General features: G+C 33.6%; 1 protein-coding gene across 1 annotated transcript in view; it reads right to left on the bottom strand.

Annotated features, from left to right (window-relative positions):
- Positions 1-693: 693 nt before the first annotated feature.
- LOC134839973 (amiloride-sensitive sodium channel subunit alpha-like) overlaps positions 694-20,291 on the bottom strand; it is a 34,111-nt gene continuing 14,513 nt past the window's right edge. Inside the window, exons 4-5 of the mRNA XM_063855602.1 lie at positions 1,586-1,767; positions 694-1,094 (exon numbers count right to left, since the gene is read on the bottom strand). Coding sequence (XP_063711672.1) covers positions 694-1,094; positions 1,586-1,767 — 583 coding nt within the window. The remainder of the gene's footprint in view (positions 1,095-1,585; positions 1,768-20,291) is intronic.

The following is a 20,291-nucleotide window of genomic DNA, read 5'->3' as shown; positions in this document are numbered from 1 at the left end:
AACCACGTGTTGTTGGGTTAGCGGACACTCGAAACTCTTCTAAGTTTTAATTTATTGTGGTGGATGTGTTTCTTGTCTGTTTTTTTTTGTGATTGATATTTTCATATTTCCATGTATATCTATTTAGATTGAGCATACTTTTCAGACTGAGAAACTGAATTAGAACAATTTTTTGACTAAATATTAGGAGAACTTTTGATATGGGGGAGGGGGAGGGGGAGTTGGCTGCGTTGGTTGCTGGTTTAATTATCTCATTTGCGCTTTTACGGATTAACAAATCAACAATAATCTCTTCGAAATTTTCACAAATTAAAAAATCTTAGACTATTAACTCCCGAAAATTCATGAACACTAAGATTTTTTAATCGGTTTTTATATAATTTTAATTGGTGAAAATTTTGATGAGATTATTGTTGATTTGTTAATGCGAAAAAGCGCAAATGAGATAATTAAACCAGCAACCAACGCAGCCAACTCCTCCTCTCCCTCCCCCATATCAAAAGTTCTCCTAATATTTAGTCAAAAAACTGTTCAAATTCAGTTTCTCAGTCTGAAAAGTATGCTCAATCTAAATAGAGCTTATACATGCGATGAAAAAAAAAACAACAACCCAGCAGTTCAAAATCAAAATATGATTTATTACGGATTTCATAACAAGTAACTAAAAAGTATCATATTTAATGCATCGGGTGTCTATGATCGAATATCAGCGACTTTTGCCAAACTGCTTCTCTGAATAATTTTTCTTGCAGCAAGTTGAACTACTGCATACAATAATCCACCTAGTAGCTCGGCCAGTTCGTATACGGTGAGAATACTCCCTCCTAACATCAAACCGAGGAGTCCCCCCATAGCACTTCCGGCCGAGAATATCTCGTACTTCGGCAGAATAGTCGTTTGTTGTACAATCAGAGAGGAAAAATTGATAACCAACTCGCCGTAGTTTTTCCTCGAGTAATTTCCACTCACTTCTTCGTCCGGCGCCACTGATTTCAAGTATTCTATAAATCCAGGGTTCGGAAACTTAGCAAAGGTTCGTTCAAAATTGTACTTTGTGAAACCACACTGAGGGTTGCAACTTCTCAAGCACCTCTCTTAAACAAGCATGGGTTTTGCTGATTATTATATGGCACCATTAAATCACTTTTTAGAAACAGGTTTGAATCATAACTGGAAATGCCGAGGGATGGCAAAGGCAGTCAAGAAAAAATAAGTAATTTTTGATTGACTAAAAAAGTCGAACTTGGCCGTTTTTGGGGTAAAATTTGGGCTCGAATTTCGCAAAAAAAATGCACTTTAAGAATTCTGCTGAAATTTTTAGCAAAATTTTCTGCATTCATCATTTTTTGTCGAAATTTAACCCAATTTGAGAAAAACGCGTTTTTTAATTTTTTTTATTTTTTATTCGTTTTGTCCGGATAATTTAAACAACAAGTTGATATAAATTATTCGGACAAAACGAATGAAACTTGAAAATTAAAATGCGTTTTTAAAACGCAATGAGTGCGCTGTAAAACAGAAGACCCAAAAATTTTGTGGAGGGGGAGGCTAAGTTCTAGTTTAGATGCGTCATTAGTGAAGTAACCGAGTAGTTGTTCCTGATTGAGTGAACACATAGTCATAGTGAGAGTGCCACATTCCAGAGTGTCATTTGGAAAGAACATCTGGGAGACAGTCACGCATCCACATGTTTCGAACTCTATCTCTGTGTAGCATTCACTCACACATAACATCTGGTTGTAGCCCCTCTCGTAATATTTCAGAACACTGCAAATAAGTGTCTGTCATAGCTATCATGACCAGTGGCGCGCGCAGAAATTTTTTTAGGGGGAGGGTAGCGGTTTTTTGAGAAAAAAAATTGAAAAAATTGCCAACCTTTTTCTTAGGTTGTCCAACTTGAAAAAAAACTGGCTAAAAAAGATAGTTTGAGCATTTTAAAATAATATTTGACCAAAAGTGCGTTTTTTGGCGCGCTCGCCCTCAAATTTAGTTATTTTGGCGCCTAGGGCGCCTTTAAAAAAATTTAGATGTTAGCCAGCCAAATTAGATCTCGTAGAAGTATACCAAAGGCGATCCTTTGAAAAAACTTTGCAACCAAAATTAAAGGATGAGCGTTGGATAACCCCCCCCCCCTCCACCCCCCAACCTTGGCCCCCACCTCGCCACGCTACTGATCATGGCTATTTATTGGGCTAAAGTTTAATGGCTGTAATTGCGGTTCTAAAAAAACTTCAAGCTCTTAAATTCCTCAAGTTATGTCGTTTTTTGAACGTGGTATGGTGAGATAGATATACACGCGTAGAAATTTAAAAAAATAGACAAAATTGACAACAGTTGTCCGCCAAAAAAAAAACAAGAAACTTAAAATGAAGAAAAAAAAAATTTGTTTTAAAATTCTGCAATTTTGTCAAAATGCTTCGGACGAATTTTTTCGTAATTTATTGCAAAGGATGTGGAACCTGATCTAAACTATATTTTATGATTGGATAAATTAAATGTTTTACCAATGTAAAGTATTTAATATTAACCAATCATGATCCATCTAACTAACAACCCACTTATTTGTAAGTGCTGAAGTTACTTGTAATTTCAGCACCAGAGAGATTTGAATTTAACTTAGAAATTAGTTGAACTCTCCCGAGTACTTCAGCAGCCGCAATAAACCAGTATACCCTAGATCTATTGAGCCTAGCAGAGACTAGTTAAACAACCTGAGACTAGATAGTATAAGAGTAAGATTAGGATCGGTATTAGACTAAGAAGTTGCACGAATCTATCCGGCCGAAAATAAGATAGCGTGACGAGCAGACGGTGTACCCTATCCGAAATTACTCTATGAGTTATACACTTCGGTCCTAACTCATCTGGTGCGACCATAAGTCTCGAACAAGACCTTAATAGATTAGAATTAACCAAAATAGATTAGAAATTAGACAAAAACATTTACAAAATGTTATACGACAATAATTTAATCGAAATGTCTCTACGACTCAATAGATCAGAGCCAATATTCCGAACCATAACAGAACTACCCGGAATTGGAAGAAGACCTCGAACCAGAGACGACATACGACAAAGTAGAAACTTGCCATATAGTTATATGATAGTTCGGCAAAAGCCAGAACAAACTTTTATATTTAGAATACTACTCGCAATGAATTTAGATTTCCATTTGCAAACATAAAACCTTGAAGTTAATCTTCAAAATCATTTCAGGCGCTAAACAAAATTAATAATATACAATAACGATTGATAAAAAGATCTCAGATCGTTTTCCCAAAACTCTGCAGTAATATACAAAACATGTTTGAAAAATATTTATTGGAAAATAAAAATAAAAATTAGTAGCATGACAATAAATGGTTAGTAATCATAAATCATCCTGTTGTTCCAGCTTCATCACCTAAAACATAACAGCAATCATGAACTCACTAATATCATAAAACACTAAATCTTTCCTTTACACAAATTTAAATCTTATTAAAACTTAAATTCACTTAATTTTAAAATCAGATCATCAAGGCTTATCCTTGGATCTTAAATCATTTTCTACTTAATTAAATTTCAAATTTGATCATCAAGGCTTATCCTTGGATCAAACAGAACAACTTTGTTCTCCCCCACCCACTTAATTAGTGTCTAACGACCTCAAACGTCGATTCACTATCCAACCCTTTCTAAAGACCTAAGACTAATAGAAATTTTTAAACAAAACTAATCATTCAAATTAGGATAAACAGTGAAGAACTTCGGTTATTCATCCTTCACTTGACCCCCCCTCTTACCAGACCCAGGGTAAATCTTAGACTTAGTAAGTTTAAAATAGTATCTAACGAACTACTCGCGTTCTAATTATACCTGAACCTTGTGGATCGATTTACTATTCACCAACCCTTGAACACAATCACTACCCCTAAGTAAGATTAAGTAAGTTAACACCTTAACTTATACTAGCCACGAGAAAGTAAAAACCATTCTCCGGAATAGATATACTTTTCTCTCCAACCCTGAACAAATAGACCCAGGTTAAGCTAACCAAAAAATCGTAAGGACTAACAGTTTAAGCAATTAGAATTCACTTAACACCCTTTGGCATCCGTCATCTTAAACCTTATGTCATTTAAAAACTTAGGAAATAAACAAACAATCGTATTACACAATTGTGAAATAGATAACAAAAAATACGACCTTGTAATCACACCTCATACACAAACAGTTGGATACATTCGAACAAAACGACAAACACTAAAGAGAAAAATAATAACGAAACAAAGACAAATAACACGAAAAAGATTTTCAAAAAATCGAAACGCATTTTCAGAATCAGAAACCAACAGTTTAGACGAACTTTACAAACTGAAAGAATCAATAGATAAAAATTGCCCAATTCACGATCAATTATATTTCTCTGACTCAGAAACAACTTCAAATTCATCACAAAGAGGAAAAAGAAGAATAAAAAAGCAGTATAAACACAAACCTGTACATTTATACAATTGGAATCAACCAATTCGACACATTAATAATTACATATTAACAGTCATCGAACGAAAAAATGAGCTCAACGCACACCCCAGGTGACGAAACTCCAGATGATGATGAAATCTTCCCTTTTATAGTAGATGCAACTACTGATAGAGGACAACATATATTTTGTAAAAATTTACTCATAAATTTATTTGAACCCGGAATCAGTCCATGTAAAACAGAGTTCCCAGATGTAAAAATCAAAAGACAAATCATAGACCACTACCTAAAAGATATATGTAACATAACACAACAGTATGGAATCTACTCCATAGAATTCACCTCACCAAACCACAATCATAGGAAATATACAATTCAAACAGACGATCTTGATTTAGAATTTTCAAAAGTATTTTCAGAATATATAAAAAGCATCCAATACCATAACTCACAAAGAGCAAACTCCATTTTCACCAATGAAGTTTTCGCAATAATATATAGTTATATTTCGATATTAGAAAACGAAATCCCAATAACAAATGTCTCACCGACAGAAACATCTAAACATTTAAGAGTACGACATGAAATCACACTACTTTCTAGTTATTTAAACATTATTAAAGAAAATTTCACGAAAGACGAAGTTTCACAGCATACAAAACACGATCTACAAAAAATTTTGGCATGGTTCATAATAGATTATTTCACACACAATATTGATTTAATTGCACAAGCAAGAAAAAATTTTAGACCCCAAAATTCGAACGATGATACCGCTATCACAGAACAATCAGATTATGTTTGGGACCCCGAATGGTCTCATCCCGCATTTATAAGCTTTCCACAATCAATCTCAAGTCAAGCAATAAGTACAATATCTTACATAAGAGATTATGTAAGAGTAATACCCTTAACCATTGATGCAACACCATTAAACTATAATACATTTTGCCCGATACACAAAATAATAGTTTAAACTCTACAGTCATACACAACGAAAACCTCAATGGAACTAGGAATCTTACTCAACAAGATATCCAGACACCATCACACTTCATAAATGAAGAAATTGTACACACAACAACTACACAACAAAGTATTTCACCAATACGCCCAAATTTGACAACACCAAGAAATACAAATCCTTCACAAACACAGGTAACCTTACAATCAACCGTTAAACCTTCGGTTGCTCCAAAATATTCACATATGGATTACCAAACATACAGACCCATGACAATACCATCAAAAACACGCAAAACGTTCACTAGAAACAACTTTGCAGACCATAATTATAATTATACACATCCATTAAAAACAAATTACCAACCACGAAGAAATTTTAACCAGCATACAAGATCTCGAAACTGGGATAACCCAATGGCCCAACCTAGTTCAATAAATTTCCAAACAAATCCTCCACAGGATCACAGCGAAAATTACCCAATTTTTCAACAAAATAAAAATAAAAAACAAACATCTTATCAGATGGATTATTTATCTTCAGATGATGATTTCTTACAACCAGATATATTTGCACCATATACTCAAGAATATCGTGGACAAGGAATACAGAAAACACGTATAAATCATAGGAATTTTTCTCCACAACCGATAAATGCACAACATCAACAACCAATTCAACAGCAAAATCCAATTAATACACAATCTTTTCAACCAATTCAACAACAAAATCCAATGATTGCACACTCGTATCAACCAACACAAATGCAAAGTGAAATACCACTCCCATATTATCTTCAACAACATGAAATAACAAGAAACCAACTTTCAAATTTTTCTCAAATGCCAAATGCAGTAGAATCATTACAAATGACAATGAATCCATACCTTATGGGTGGATCATCAATAACATCAAACAAACCTTTAATGGTTTTCACAGGAACAGACCCTGAATACTCTGTAGAAGATTATTTAAATGCAGTAACAGCAAACTTGATTTTAAACATCGGACCTGAACCAATTAATACGCCACTACATCAAAACTGGATACATCGACGCACAGCGTTGATGCAAACAACCTTAGATGGCGCAGCCCAAAAATGGTTTTCAGTACTACCTCTAGAAATAAAATCAAACTGGAAAAGGTTTACACAGGAATTTTCAAAAATGTTTGACTCCGAAAGAAACAAACAACAACAAAGAGTTTTATGTAATGAAATTCGCAGATTACCAAACGAAACCATCAAGCAATTAGCAGTAAGAATCGAAACACTAGTTCGGAAAGCATATTCACTAAATACACACGACTATAAAAACACAAAAATGACAGAAATCTTAATGATGACCTTAACACCACAATTAAGGAAAATAGCAATAAAAAAGAGAGCATCCCATCCTTCCTCAATTCGAGAACCCGATTTAGATTTTCGAAAACTAGTAGACAAATTAGAACAAGCAGAAATCACAATGAAACTAGAAGAAACGGAAAATCTGAAATTACAATACGTTAACAGAATTGAAACAACTTCCACTAATATTAATAATATACAGGAATCAGACACAGATCTCGTTGAAAAAATCACTGAAATACTCAATATTTATGAAAAGAACCCGAACTTTAAAGGCAAACCATCTTTCAAAAAATGGTGTAATTATTGCCGACGATACGGACATAGTATTTCCGAATGAAGACAAAAACAGCAAGATAGTCAAAATAAACCTCAAAATTACAAAGAACCAAATAAGTCATTTTATCAATATATGAAGAAAGATCAAAATCTACCAAACAAAAATGTATATAGCAACAATAGTTCCGGAAAACCCCTTCCGAACAATACAAGCTATACAAGAAATCAATCCCCATATAACTCAAGTTATAGAGGAAGATCGCCAGAACGAAGAAACACACAAAATTCGTCACAAAATCACTACAATAGACCAAATAGTAGAAAAAACTACTCCAGATCTAATTCAAACACAACACAGTTTGCTTCTAGATCTAAATCCCAATCAAGAAATAGATACTACCAAAACAATCAATCACGAAACTCATCATATAATAGAAATAGAAACTATTCCAATAATCGAAATAGAAGTTATTCGAACAATCGAAATCAATATTATCAAATTAACCGATCAAGAAATAACTCATATAACAGACCAAACAACAATTATCAAAATAGATCGCGAAATAATTCACAAAACCGACATTCAAGTTATAATAATCGTTATAGAAATTATTCCCAATCACCACACCGGAATAATAATCACTATAATAACTCTAATAATCGTCACAGAAGTAGTACACCTAAACATCAAAGACAAATCAATCAAGTACAGTCTAACCCGGAAACAACATCAGACCCTCCAGGTATTGATGACACAGTAACTGATACGTTACAACTCAATCAAATAAACTGTACATCATCAGATTCAGAAAGCGACACAGAAAACACTCTTTCTATTAACATGATAAAAGTCGAAAATGACTATGAATCTGTCATAAATGAACAACCTTTTTCATCACACATATATGAAAATCAATCAGAATTTCTTCAAAATTATTACACTACACCCATAAATTCCACACCAACGACGCAGGAAACGAATGCAATTAACACTACAAATCAAACTAATAAAAATGTCAAAACAAAATGCTTGAACACAAACCACATCTATCAAAATATACAAAAAGAACAACCCAAAGAAAAAATTTGGACAATACCATTTCTGTTAGAAAGCCCAAGAAACAAAGAATTTCAACCACCAGACCTTGAAATCGATTTTTTATTTGATTCAGGAGCAGAATCAAACATAATAAACATTCCCACATGGAATGAAATAAAAACTTTACACCCAAAGCTAACACCTCTTGAAACCTCCAGTAAGCTAGCAACAGCACAGGGATCAACATTGATAAACTAGGGAAAAATCCAATTATTTCTCCTCCCCACCAGAACAATGGAGCAAAGCAAAATTCTAAATAAGCCATTTAAACAAATATTCCATATCACTGATATTAAATATAATATCATTGGAATACCATTTATTTCGAAGTATATACCAACAATTAACATACTAAATAGTAAAATATTAATCAAAGATAAGTATACAAAAACAAAAGAAACATCTTTAACATTTTTTCAAAGATTAAATAAACAACCACCATTCTTTTCAAAATTTTACCCGATATTTAACCAACAAAGAAAACACTTGAAACCACTATCAGGAAACATCTATAATTTTTCAATTAAACAAGTTCACCAATATGATAAGGAACAAATCAAACAAAAATTTTATATGTCAGATTTTGAATTCAAACCTATTCATAAATTTTTCAAAATCACAATCTCTTCAATAAAATATTTGAAAAATTCGAATTCAGATATCATTTCCTTACATGTCTATAACAACACACCTTACCAAGTAACATTACCTTTAGGACTTTTAGGATATTGCGAAACCAACGCTACAATATCACAAATACACGAAAAAGCCTATCGCGTAAATAATATACTCCAATTATTAGATATTTGCCAATCTACAATTCTTAATGAAGAATTATCTATAAATAATATAATAAGTCACGAAAACAGAAATACGGATTATTTCACAAAAACTCCATATTTCAAACCTACATTCAACATAAGTAACTACACAGAGGACCAACAGAAATTTTTAACAATGTTTAATTTCCAACATTCACAAGTAACACAAGACGAATTCGAAAAGTTAGCCAAACAGCTAATTAAATATTCATCAGTCTATGCAACATCAAAATTCGATGTTGGCAAAATCAGTTCATCACTACATCTCCCGTTAAAACCAGACGCAGTTTTCAAAAAACAGAGAGCAAGTAAAGTACCAATTCACTTACATGATAAAGTAAACAGATTACTCGATATTTTAGAACAGTACAAAATTATCTCACCAGTTAATAAAGAATAACAACCAAAAGGCAACACATTTATCAACCCCGTTATAATTCTAGCTAAAGGAGAATCATTAAAAATCGTTCTCGATGCTAGATACCTCAATTCACTCATAGATGAGTCAAAATGTAATTGGCCCATTGAACCAATACAAGTTATTTTAACAAAAATAAACGGCAAATACTTTACAACCGCCGATATGAATAGTGCATACAATCAAATGCCACTAGATGAACAATCACGACGTTTAACACAATTTGTTATCGGAAACCAACAATATGAATTCAACCGCTTATTCTATGGAATTTCCATAGGACCAGCAGCATTTTCAGCTTTTATGAGCAAAATTTTTAGACCACTAATACTCAAGAAAAACGCAATCACCTATTTAGACGATGTTTTTATGCAATCACAAACAAAAGACGAGATGTTCAACGTTTTATAAAAATATCACCAAATACTTCAGAACGAAAATCTGAAGGCCGCCCCCGATAAATCACACTTCTTTTTGACAAGAGTTAAATTCTTAGGACATAATATAGAAAGAAAAACAATCACTCCACTGAAATCACGCATTGACGCTATTCAAAAACTTCAACCACCAACAAATAAAAAGAAAATCCAAGAATTTCTTGGAATGCTAAACTTTTTAAGTAAATATGTTTATAAAATGCAATTATATCTACGACCATTTTATAACATCCTTAGACAACAAAATAATTTTGAATGGAATACAGAACATCAAGCACGATTCGAAGAAATAAAGAAACTTTTAACTGAACAAATTTCAAACACAATCCCAGACCCTGATCAACCATTTTATGCAATGTGCGATGCTTCGAACTTTGGCATCGGCGCAGCACTATTACAATCACATAATGGCACAAATAAAATGAACCTGATATCAGCAAATTCCCGATTATTCACTCAAGCAGAGCTACGACTCTCAACTCTAATGAGAGAATGTACAGCCATAATATATACACTGACAGAATATGAATTTCTGATACTTGGATCAAAACATCCCACAGTTTTATTCACAGACCATAAACCAATCATCTTTCTCTTTACACAGAAATCTAACCCAAACCACCGAGTTTACAGATTTCAACTAATTCTAATGAAATTTCCAAACTTACATATAGTTTGGACTGCAGGAAAAAATCTTGCATTACCAGACACCTTAAGTCGAAATACACCACCTGAATTACTTACACGAAAAACAACAGTTGAAATACCCAAAAACATAAAATTCTACCTTGCTGAAAACGAAACATCACCCCGATTGGAATGCAAATATGCAGTAAAAACTGATATTGAACAATCACAAATAAATACTTTACAACATTTCCCACTTTATTTAGATTGTCAAAATAATCATTATGAAGTTGATCTACTTGGAACATCAACTTTCAAACCAATCCCATATACTCAATGGATAAAAAATAACACCCAACAAAAACGAACAAAACAACACCAAACCAAAAAAGATCATTTTCCACTAATTGAAAAAGAAAATTTAACTGATAAAGTAAATTTATCAGGACCACAAACAAACGATTCAAAATACACAATAAATAAAGTTTTTGACCTTCATGACCCATTAGATACAATACCTTTATCTAAATTCGAAATTGAAAACATTTTTCTCCCTCCAACAGAAACAATTACAATTTCAACACTAAAACAATACCAAAATCTTGACCCAATAATTCGACAACTAAAATCATGGCATAAATATAAAACTAAACCTATCAAGGCAGATTCAACCATACTAGGCAACAAGACACTCCTCCGATATTTTCGCAAATTTAATAACACAACAATTAATGAAACTACAGACCTTTTAGAGTATAATTTAAACGAATCTACAGTCCCCTGTCTTCCTTTAAGTATGATTCTCATAGCTTTTAATATCTCACATGCACAAAATATTAAAGGACATTCTGGATCAGAAAAGACATATTCAAACTTTATACAAAATTTTTACTTCCCAAATGCACCAATTTGGATAAAAGTACTATGCAATGATTGTATAGTATGTCAACTAAATAAACCTTACCCAAATCAAAAACAAATAGCACAAAAACAAGATTTTAAAGGACAAAGCTTGTACTTTAATCACCGTATCTCATTTGATACTAAAGGCCCAATTTCACCCTCATCAGAAGGAAATTCCTACATTATGGTAATTGTTGACGCATTTACACACTATGTAGCACTTAACCCAGTACCACATTGTAACGCTTATTATGCGTATACAACACTTTATGAACACTGGATAGCAAAATTTGGACTACCAGAAATTTTAGTCACAGACAATGGTACAGAATTCATAAATAATGAAATAATCACACTATGTCATTTATACAACATTAAACACAAACCACGTACATCTCATGCACCTTGGACAAACGGCTTAGTCGAAGGTATGAACCGTTCATTACAAGAATATCTTAGATGTATCATCAACGGAAATGATACAAAATATACCGAATGGTCAGCAGATGTAAAATTATTTCCCTTAGCATATAATTCACAAATTACGACAACTCTAGGAATGTCACCATACGAAATGGTTTTTAACCAAAAGCCACGCAAACCAATAATGTTTACAGCAAATTCTCATAAAAACGCACAAGGTTATTGTCAACCAAATAAAGATTCAATTTGTTATAACCTACCTTTACATACACACGATGAAGATCATTTTCATCACCCACAAATTCTTAAATTAGCCTCCGGTACACACACCGAATGGATTCTAAATAGAGATAAAAAACACAATGAAATTTATCAAAAAATAACAAAAAAGTTATTACAAAGACAAAACATTAATGAACAAATCAATTTACGTTTTACGCCAGCCTCCGAATTAAAAATTGGAACATTTGTTCTGATACCTAATTTTAATACTCAAAAAGGAATTTCTAAAAAATTACAACCCCTTCGAAAAGGACCGTACCAAATAATTGCAAGACCCACTGATGTCACATATAAAATTACCGACTCAAACAAAAAAGAAATCGTTCAGCATCGAAACAACCTATTACCTTATTACCCAAAAGAATACGCACTCCGCGAATTAACTCAATTATATTCTTTCACAGGATTAAAAATCATTCAAAATGAACCACATCTGCAAAACACAGAACAAAATGATAACCCCACCGAAAATCAAAACACAAAACCAATCGCCACCAAAAACAATACAAAAAACCTAGACCATAAAGAATCCCCAAAACAAAGAAAAAATAGAAAAATGACCAAACAAATAATACCCCAAGAACAAATCGACAAATCAGAACATAGAAAAACACCAAGACTCCGAAATCAACCACGTAAAAACTACAAAATATTCATCCCCCAATCTAAAATATTCAAGAAAGTGGAATTTCAAAAGTAATTTTAACTTTATACTTCACAATCTTGAAACCTCCGAAACATTTTTCATTTCCATTTTTCAAAATAACATGCTGACAAGTACGCAAAAATTCTAGTTCAAAATAGACCAATAGGATTCATCCAATCCGTCACTTTCTCTAACTCAAACTAAGATCAATTAGACGAATAATATAGAACTCCAGGCACATCTATAACTACAACTTTACGACCTCCAGGTCAAAAATAAGCAAACCACTCCAACTTGACAACTAAAATAAATATCACCATAATACCGTACCCCTCCCTTATCTAATAACCCAAAGATCAACAATATTTCCCCAACTCAGACCACGAATACCCCCAAAACAAATTTGTTAACTTAGCCTAAAGTAACAAAATGAACATTTTAATTAGCCTAAAGTATAAAAATCTCACCATACCCCGGATCATTTGACAAACAAAAATAAAGAAAAAGACGACCTCCCGGTCACCATAAAAATTGCCCCCAACAATTTTTTACAAAACTCAACCCACTTGTCAAAAAACTAATAAATAATTCGACCACACTTGAAAATCGCCCCAAACAGCAAAAAATATTCGACCAAGAGATCATTTCTTAAATGCTCTTCTCTCAAACAGTCACTAAAATTTTCATAAATCTTAAACATTTTTTTACGATACTTGAAACCTTTATAATATTTCTTTTTGATATACTTGAATCTTTTCTAATAATCCTAATCATTTTTTGTAACATTTTTTTAAATTTTCTACACTATCTTCGAACTATTTCTCCAACTTTCCAAAACCCTTGATTATATCCACAGGTACGATTCATACAACTTGTCTAAATGATACGAACAATTTCCAGTAGAACTGATATTTTTTTATTGTTTGTAATTTTCTTAACATTTTTATCATCCCTCATATTGACAATATGCAAATGTATAAAGAAAGCAATCATCACATTTGCCCTAGCAACAATTTTTCTAATTATTTTTTTGGAAGAATATTATAATAAACATAAACTTTCTCACTAAAGTAATAATTCAAAAATCTATCAAAAATTGCTACCCAACAATCACAAAGTCAGTCTTCACCGACATCATCCCAAGATAACCCAACACCACCTTCAACTACTCAAAATCCTCAAACATCTACACGAATTTCTTTTCAAGATAATCCATACACTTTTGAAGAACGGCACGCTCGTTTATCTGAACCTCTAGAACCAGTTCAACGACAAGCATCTCTAAGTGAACCAACATATAACCTTTACCCAACACTACCACAAGAACTAAATAGAATAAGACACCTTAGTCAAAACCAAAACACAACAGAAATAAATAGACAAATTATACATCCTCGACGAAATAGAAATTTTCAAACTCCTCGAGTTCATTTTGAAATACCTCAATCACCATCACAAAGCACTCCAGAAAATCCCACTGGTGTAACACCAGAAACCCCTACACTTTTTTCACAACGAAGCACTTCAAGCCTACCCTCAGATTACTTAGGTTCAACACCAACATCTGAGCAAATACGTGAAAATCCTTTCAACCCCACAAACCAAACATCACGATTACCATATTGGACTACACATTCATTCACACAAGGTGAACCAAATTTAATCAATGACCCCATAGACATTTCTACAGATACAACATCTTCATCACTACCCGAAACATTATCACTTCCATCAACACCATCAATTAGTCAAATTTCACCGACACCTCTTAACTTAACTTTTCCAAACAATCTCGATGCAAGATACCGAGAACAATCATTAACAAATATTCCTTTAAGATTAGATTGGAATACATTTACAGCACCTCCACCATTATTTGGACAACATCAAGAAAGTAACCGCCTTCATAACTGGGCACTCAATAGATTACAATATCGCCAAGATATTCACAACGACATCCGTGATCACAATATTCAAATACTCCAACAAAACAGTTTACAATTAAAGTTTGAAATCACAGTTAAGTTAAATAACATTACTCAACATCCCTACCCATTAAACCCACCTAATATAACAGCTCAATCACTACCACCACCGTTTATAACTACTGAAGTAATATATAAATACGACAGATATACCAAAAACACAATTGGTTACATTACATTCTATAACCCATACTCAGGATTATCATACACATGTATATTCTAAAATTATTAATTTTTCTCCAACTCCTTTTTCTAGTAATCTCAAATCAAAACATAAACCCTTCCCCCCCGTACAGGACCACAAGATTTATTAGTAACACATTACGATTGTGAAGAAAATGAACAAAAAACACTACACAAATATGCAATAAATCAAGTGTCACAATGTGAAACAGAACCACAAGCTATAGAAACCACAAATGTAATAGCAACACTCTATTCAAAAGCCCGAGCAACAACAGTTACAGGTTATAAATTCACAGCAACATTTTCCGAAAAGAAAGTACATTGTTCACAAGTCTCGAACGGAAACAAAAACCGACTTGACCATGAATCATTCTATCAGAGTAATATAGAACGTCTTTTACATCTCAATCCCGACGATTGTAAAAATGAATTACTCAGACTAAACATCACACAAAATAAAAACTCCGAACGAAAGTTAGTAAACTTTCAAGTTTTCTCAGACTCTGTACATCAATCACAACTTGAAAGACACCAAGGACATATAAAACTCGACGACAAATACCCGTATAACGGCGCACACGGACGATTAACCTATGACCTACACGATAAACATTGGATACCACACATTGGTATAAATAACCCATCAAACTGCAAAGCAGACACGAAAAATAAAGGATACCAAGAAATAATGTTTTTCGATTGGAAAATACAACTCGAAAAAATACAACTCACACGAGATTTATCAGATAATACAATGATCTATCAAGGAATCCGATTACCTTGCAAAAATGATCAAGGTTATTGCGACCCTACAACGAGAACACAAGCAACAATTGTTTGGTTCCCCGAAGATACATGTACAACATTTCAAGTAGCAAGAATACACGCTCGTATGATAAAATTTCACGAAAAATACTTTATACAATCAATTCCATATGAACAAGTACATCCATCACGAAAACAAAGTACTAATTTTAGAAACATACACAATATAGAAAATAAATTGACACGTTTTCAAATATATCAAGAAACAGAACTTGCATGTAAATACAGGAATCCACTTCACAGAACACAATACTCTGAAATATTAGTTGAATACGAAAAAGGATTCGACATGACCACTGGAAAAATTAAATTGACCCATATGCCACAGGTCATTCTCCAAACGAAGGAACATCATATATACCAGTTAATTTTGAAAAAAGCAACGGACAGCCTGGTGGACATCTAAAACCCCATGACACCAGAAGCACACGCTTACAAGAATTATCACTAATGAATACTACATATTTCGGTAATATCCACTATGATATTCATTTAGATATGAAACTAGATTATACAATTAGCCGAATTTTTCAAGAAATGTCACTCTCCGAATTAGAAACACTACACCAACTATGCGAATTAGAACGAACACAAATATTACAATCACTTGCACTAGCAGTATTAAAAATACCCTATGCAGGATACTTATTCTCAGGAAATAGATCAAATTTTTTAGACTATGAAGGAAACATCTTATGGTTTTATACCTGCACTAAAAAAGTATCATCACTATACGTTTTTGAAGATAAACGATGTTATAAAAGAATTCCTATCTTTTATAAGAATAAAGTACATTTCGTGGATACACTTTCACGAAGAACCTATTTCTGGGATACCGCAGTCCCATGTGGATCAGAAAATAGCCACAATGTAGTACAACTAAACCCTGATGACAATAAATATTATCTTCTCACTCCATATCCCACACTAATGCAATCACTCAAAAAATTTTCACCAGAAAGTATTCGCGCTATTGCTCGAAACCCAAATATAGACTTACAATCAATAGGAATATACTCAAAATCAGATATTCAACATCACATTAGAACACAACAATTCCAAGAATTATTAACACAAATGGACACTATACAAAGGCAATCATTTGACCAAAATCTACGCAAACTTGCAGAAACCGCAGGATTTGCCGATATCTACACGCAAGACTATAGCGGATATTTTAAAGACATTAAAGATTATATATATCTAAACGGTGAAAAATACCGTCCCCAAGATATATCACCAATCAACATTTTTAGTTTTGTTACACTCAAAAATGAAATCCTTGATTTTCTAGGATGGGCCTACTACATCTTAGAAAAATTGACTATTTTATACGCAATGCTTAACTTTATTGGATTTCTTTTCTCACTTTTAAAAGGAATCTACAACACATGTGCTATACACACACAAGTAAATAGACAAGCAAGCGTAGCACGCATACTCTTTGCAGGATTTTTTGGAATTTTTTCTACATCTATAAACAAAATTCTTTTAGACGCACAAATAAAAGAATACAACACAAAAATAGCAACACGACAAAACACATACGACGAAGAACATAACAATGTAGACACAACGCCAACGGCACCACATTTACCACCACTACCACATAACCATCCACTATCCCTAGTCCCACGAAATTTTCGAAATTTAGCAATCACACATAATCCAAATTTTCGACTCACCACATCACAAAGTCCCATCCAACATATAATGACACACCCGTCACAAGATGATAATACTTATGAACAAATTATTGAACAACCCCATACCACCGCTTTTCAGTCTCAAAATAATAATTTTTTTAGCCCACGATGAGCCGACAACTTGGATCACTACACCGATCAAATTCCCACCCAACCAATCTTACCTCTCCAATCCCAATAATACCACTTTTTGCTTTTCCGCCACCCGATTTCCCATCTAGTAATTAAACATCAGGCATGAATTCCGACACTAATTCACACATCTCAGTTTTATACTCCATCTCACAACTCAATAACCCGAATATTGAAACCCCCGATGAATTTGCAGATTCAGAACCATCCCCATCCAATAATTTTCATAACTCTTCTAATTTTTCTCAACCCCCTTTTCAACCCATATTATCCAATAACCCTGACCCAATCACTTCCACACCCTCTTATGCTTCCCAAGTTACTCCAACCTACTCCTCATATCATTCTGACCAATCATCTCATTCTCCAGATACCCCCCGTATCTCCCCAGAGCTAGATAATTTTATTACCCTCCAACAACAACCCTACCACCTTCATACCCCAACCATAAACCAAATCTCCTCCACAATAAATTCATTCAACCCCCCTACCCCTACACCTTCTTCAAATTATACTGAATCATTAGCACCGTCATCCACATCCACTGAATCTTCACTCAACACTAATAGAGCTTATCGCACTTTTAAAAGAAAGTTTCCCAACCATCCTTTCCCAGCAAAACCAGGAACAGCCCGTGAATACATCAACCACCCCAAGCATACTAACACAAAAGAATTTTTAGCCATCACCTAACCCTCATTCCCACAATACACCTTAAACACCCCTCACGACACTAACGAAACACGCAACTTTGTAGACGAATACGTTTTAATGCCCACTCTCTCTTGGACCTCATATTATCATTTTACTAACCCTCTTTGCTTACCTTTATCCAGCACTCACATCGATATAGAGCGAAATAAAGACATGCTATATCGACTCACTACACCACTAACCGCTAGACAATTTACTTACACTGGATATAAAAAATCACTAAAAACACACACTGCACCTAGAGCTAATGAATATACACTAGAATACTATGATCACAACATCATCAGAGCTAACCAAGATCAATTCTTAGACGACGATCGCTTCGCTAATCCACAAATCACCGAGAAATTTTTCATCAAGACACCATATGTATTTACACTAAACATCTTCGACCGTAAGTTTGACCACATTATTTCAGAAGCACTAACAGCCACACAAGCATACGAAAGTTTTAAAGAACGCTTCCAAATATTTTCACTAACCTTTCATTTCCTTGCACCACACGAAAGAGATTTGCACTGTTCACACGATATTATGTTGCGCACTAAACAAACCCACACATACAGTTATTATCGTTTCATCCAAAATCACTTTGACCTACACACACCCTCTAGACAACCACACCATCGTTTTCAATTCATTAATTCAAAATACACTTCACCATTTTTCCTAAATTTCACATATTGTATTAAAGATACTAACCTTCATGGTATTCTTCGTAATTATGACCCCATAACCCAAATGTACATCTTCTGTCCCATCACCAAGACCTTCAACGCCGAAGAATCCCGACCCTTCCTTATCCCGCACGAGTTTGTACAACCTATAGAAATCCCAATATTAGAATTCATCCACAACACTAAATTCAATCACAAATTATTTAACCTAATCCAAAACACACCTTATGAGTTTGCAGTTGGCACTGAAGAACTAACCACTATTAAGGCACTTCAATTGCTTTGGCCACTACTTCAGACTAAAAACATCATCCGCATCTTAGCTAAACTACTTACAACATCCGATCTCATCCACGACATCTTCCCCCACGGTTTTTTCCCCGACGACTAACAGGTAAGTATGAATTCAATGAATATTACTAATTAATTACAATATTAAAAACTCACCATTCTTTATCCATGTTTTCTTTAGATTTTTAGCCTCCATCCGACAATCACCTACAAAAACCACAAAAGACAAATAAAAAATCGCAAATTTCATCAAACAATTTTAAAATTCTATTATTAATCTCTTACACTTATAAATTATTAAATTTAACATCAATGCAGTAAATTCATCTATAAAATTTTCCCCCCAAGCAGTAAATCTAATTATGATGAAAATTTGTAACTTAAAATTTCCCCATAACTAGCAGTAAATTTCCAAATTCTATGTAGTAAATTGATTAAATGCAAATGCAGTACTAACCTTTTGATATTTTCATTCATTCGCACAGAAATTCTATCCACACTCGCACAGCTCGCCCACGAAGAATTGTTTAAAATAATGAATTTCAGTTTCAAGCTTTCACACTCAACAACTCTAGCATAAGATAACATGTTTCAAACTTTCCTTTAACCCGGTTGGAAAGGAATCATATACTAAACAAAACTAACCAACGCAGCTTACTAAATACCACAAATCATAGAATAACAGCATGACTAAGAAAAAGAAACCAACGGTACCCAAACCGGATTAACCCAGTTTGAAACTGGATAATTTATTCTTTTGAAGACTATTATAAAGTCTCAGAAAGAAATAATAAAACAAAAAAAAGTCGAAAGACAAACCCATACCACGAACAATTTGCTTTTTGGAAAAAGGACATAACCAACAAGACATAAGAAAGACCACAACAAACCCAACATAAAACGTTGTCACATAACAGGACCCCTCACAAAAACCGCATGAAATCATACTCCCACTCCTGGCCTAACCCACCAGGAAGGACGTCCTGAGCATGCTCTATAGCCGGCCTAACCCACCGCGCTACATCCACGCTTTGTGACCACACTCCTATTTTTAATAAGAG

This window comes from Symsagittifera roscoffensis, chromosome 2 (genome assembly GCF_963678635.1).
Source record: "Symsagittifera roscoffensis chromosome 2, txSymRosc1.1, whole genome shotgun sequence".
Taxonomy (NCBI): domain Eukaryota; kingdom Metazoa; phylum Xenacoelomorpha; order Acoela; family Convolutidae; genus Symsagittifera; species Symsagittifera roscoffensis.
The sequence above is the reverse complement of the archived record's forward strand: the minus strand, read 5'-3'. Positions and strand labels throughout refer to the sequence as shown.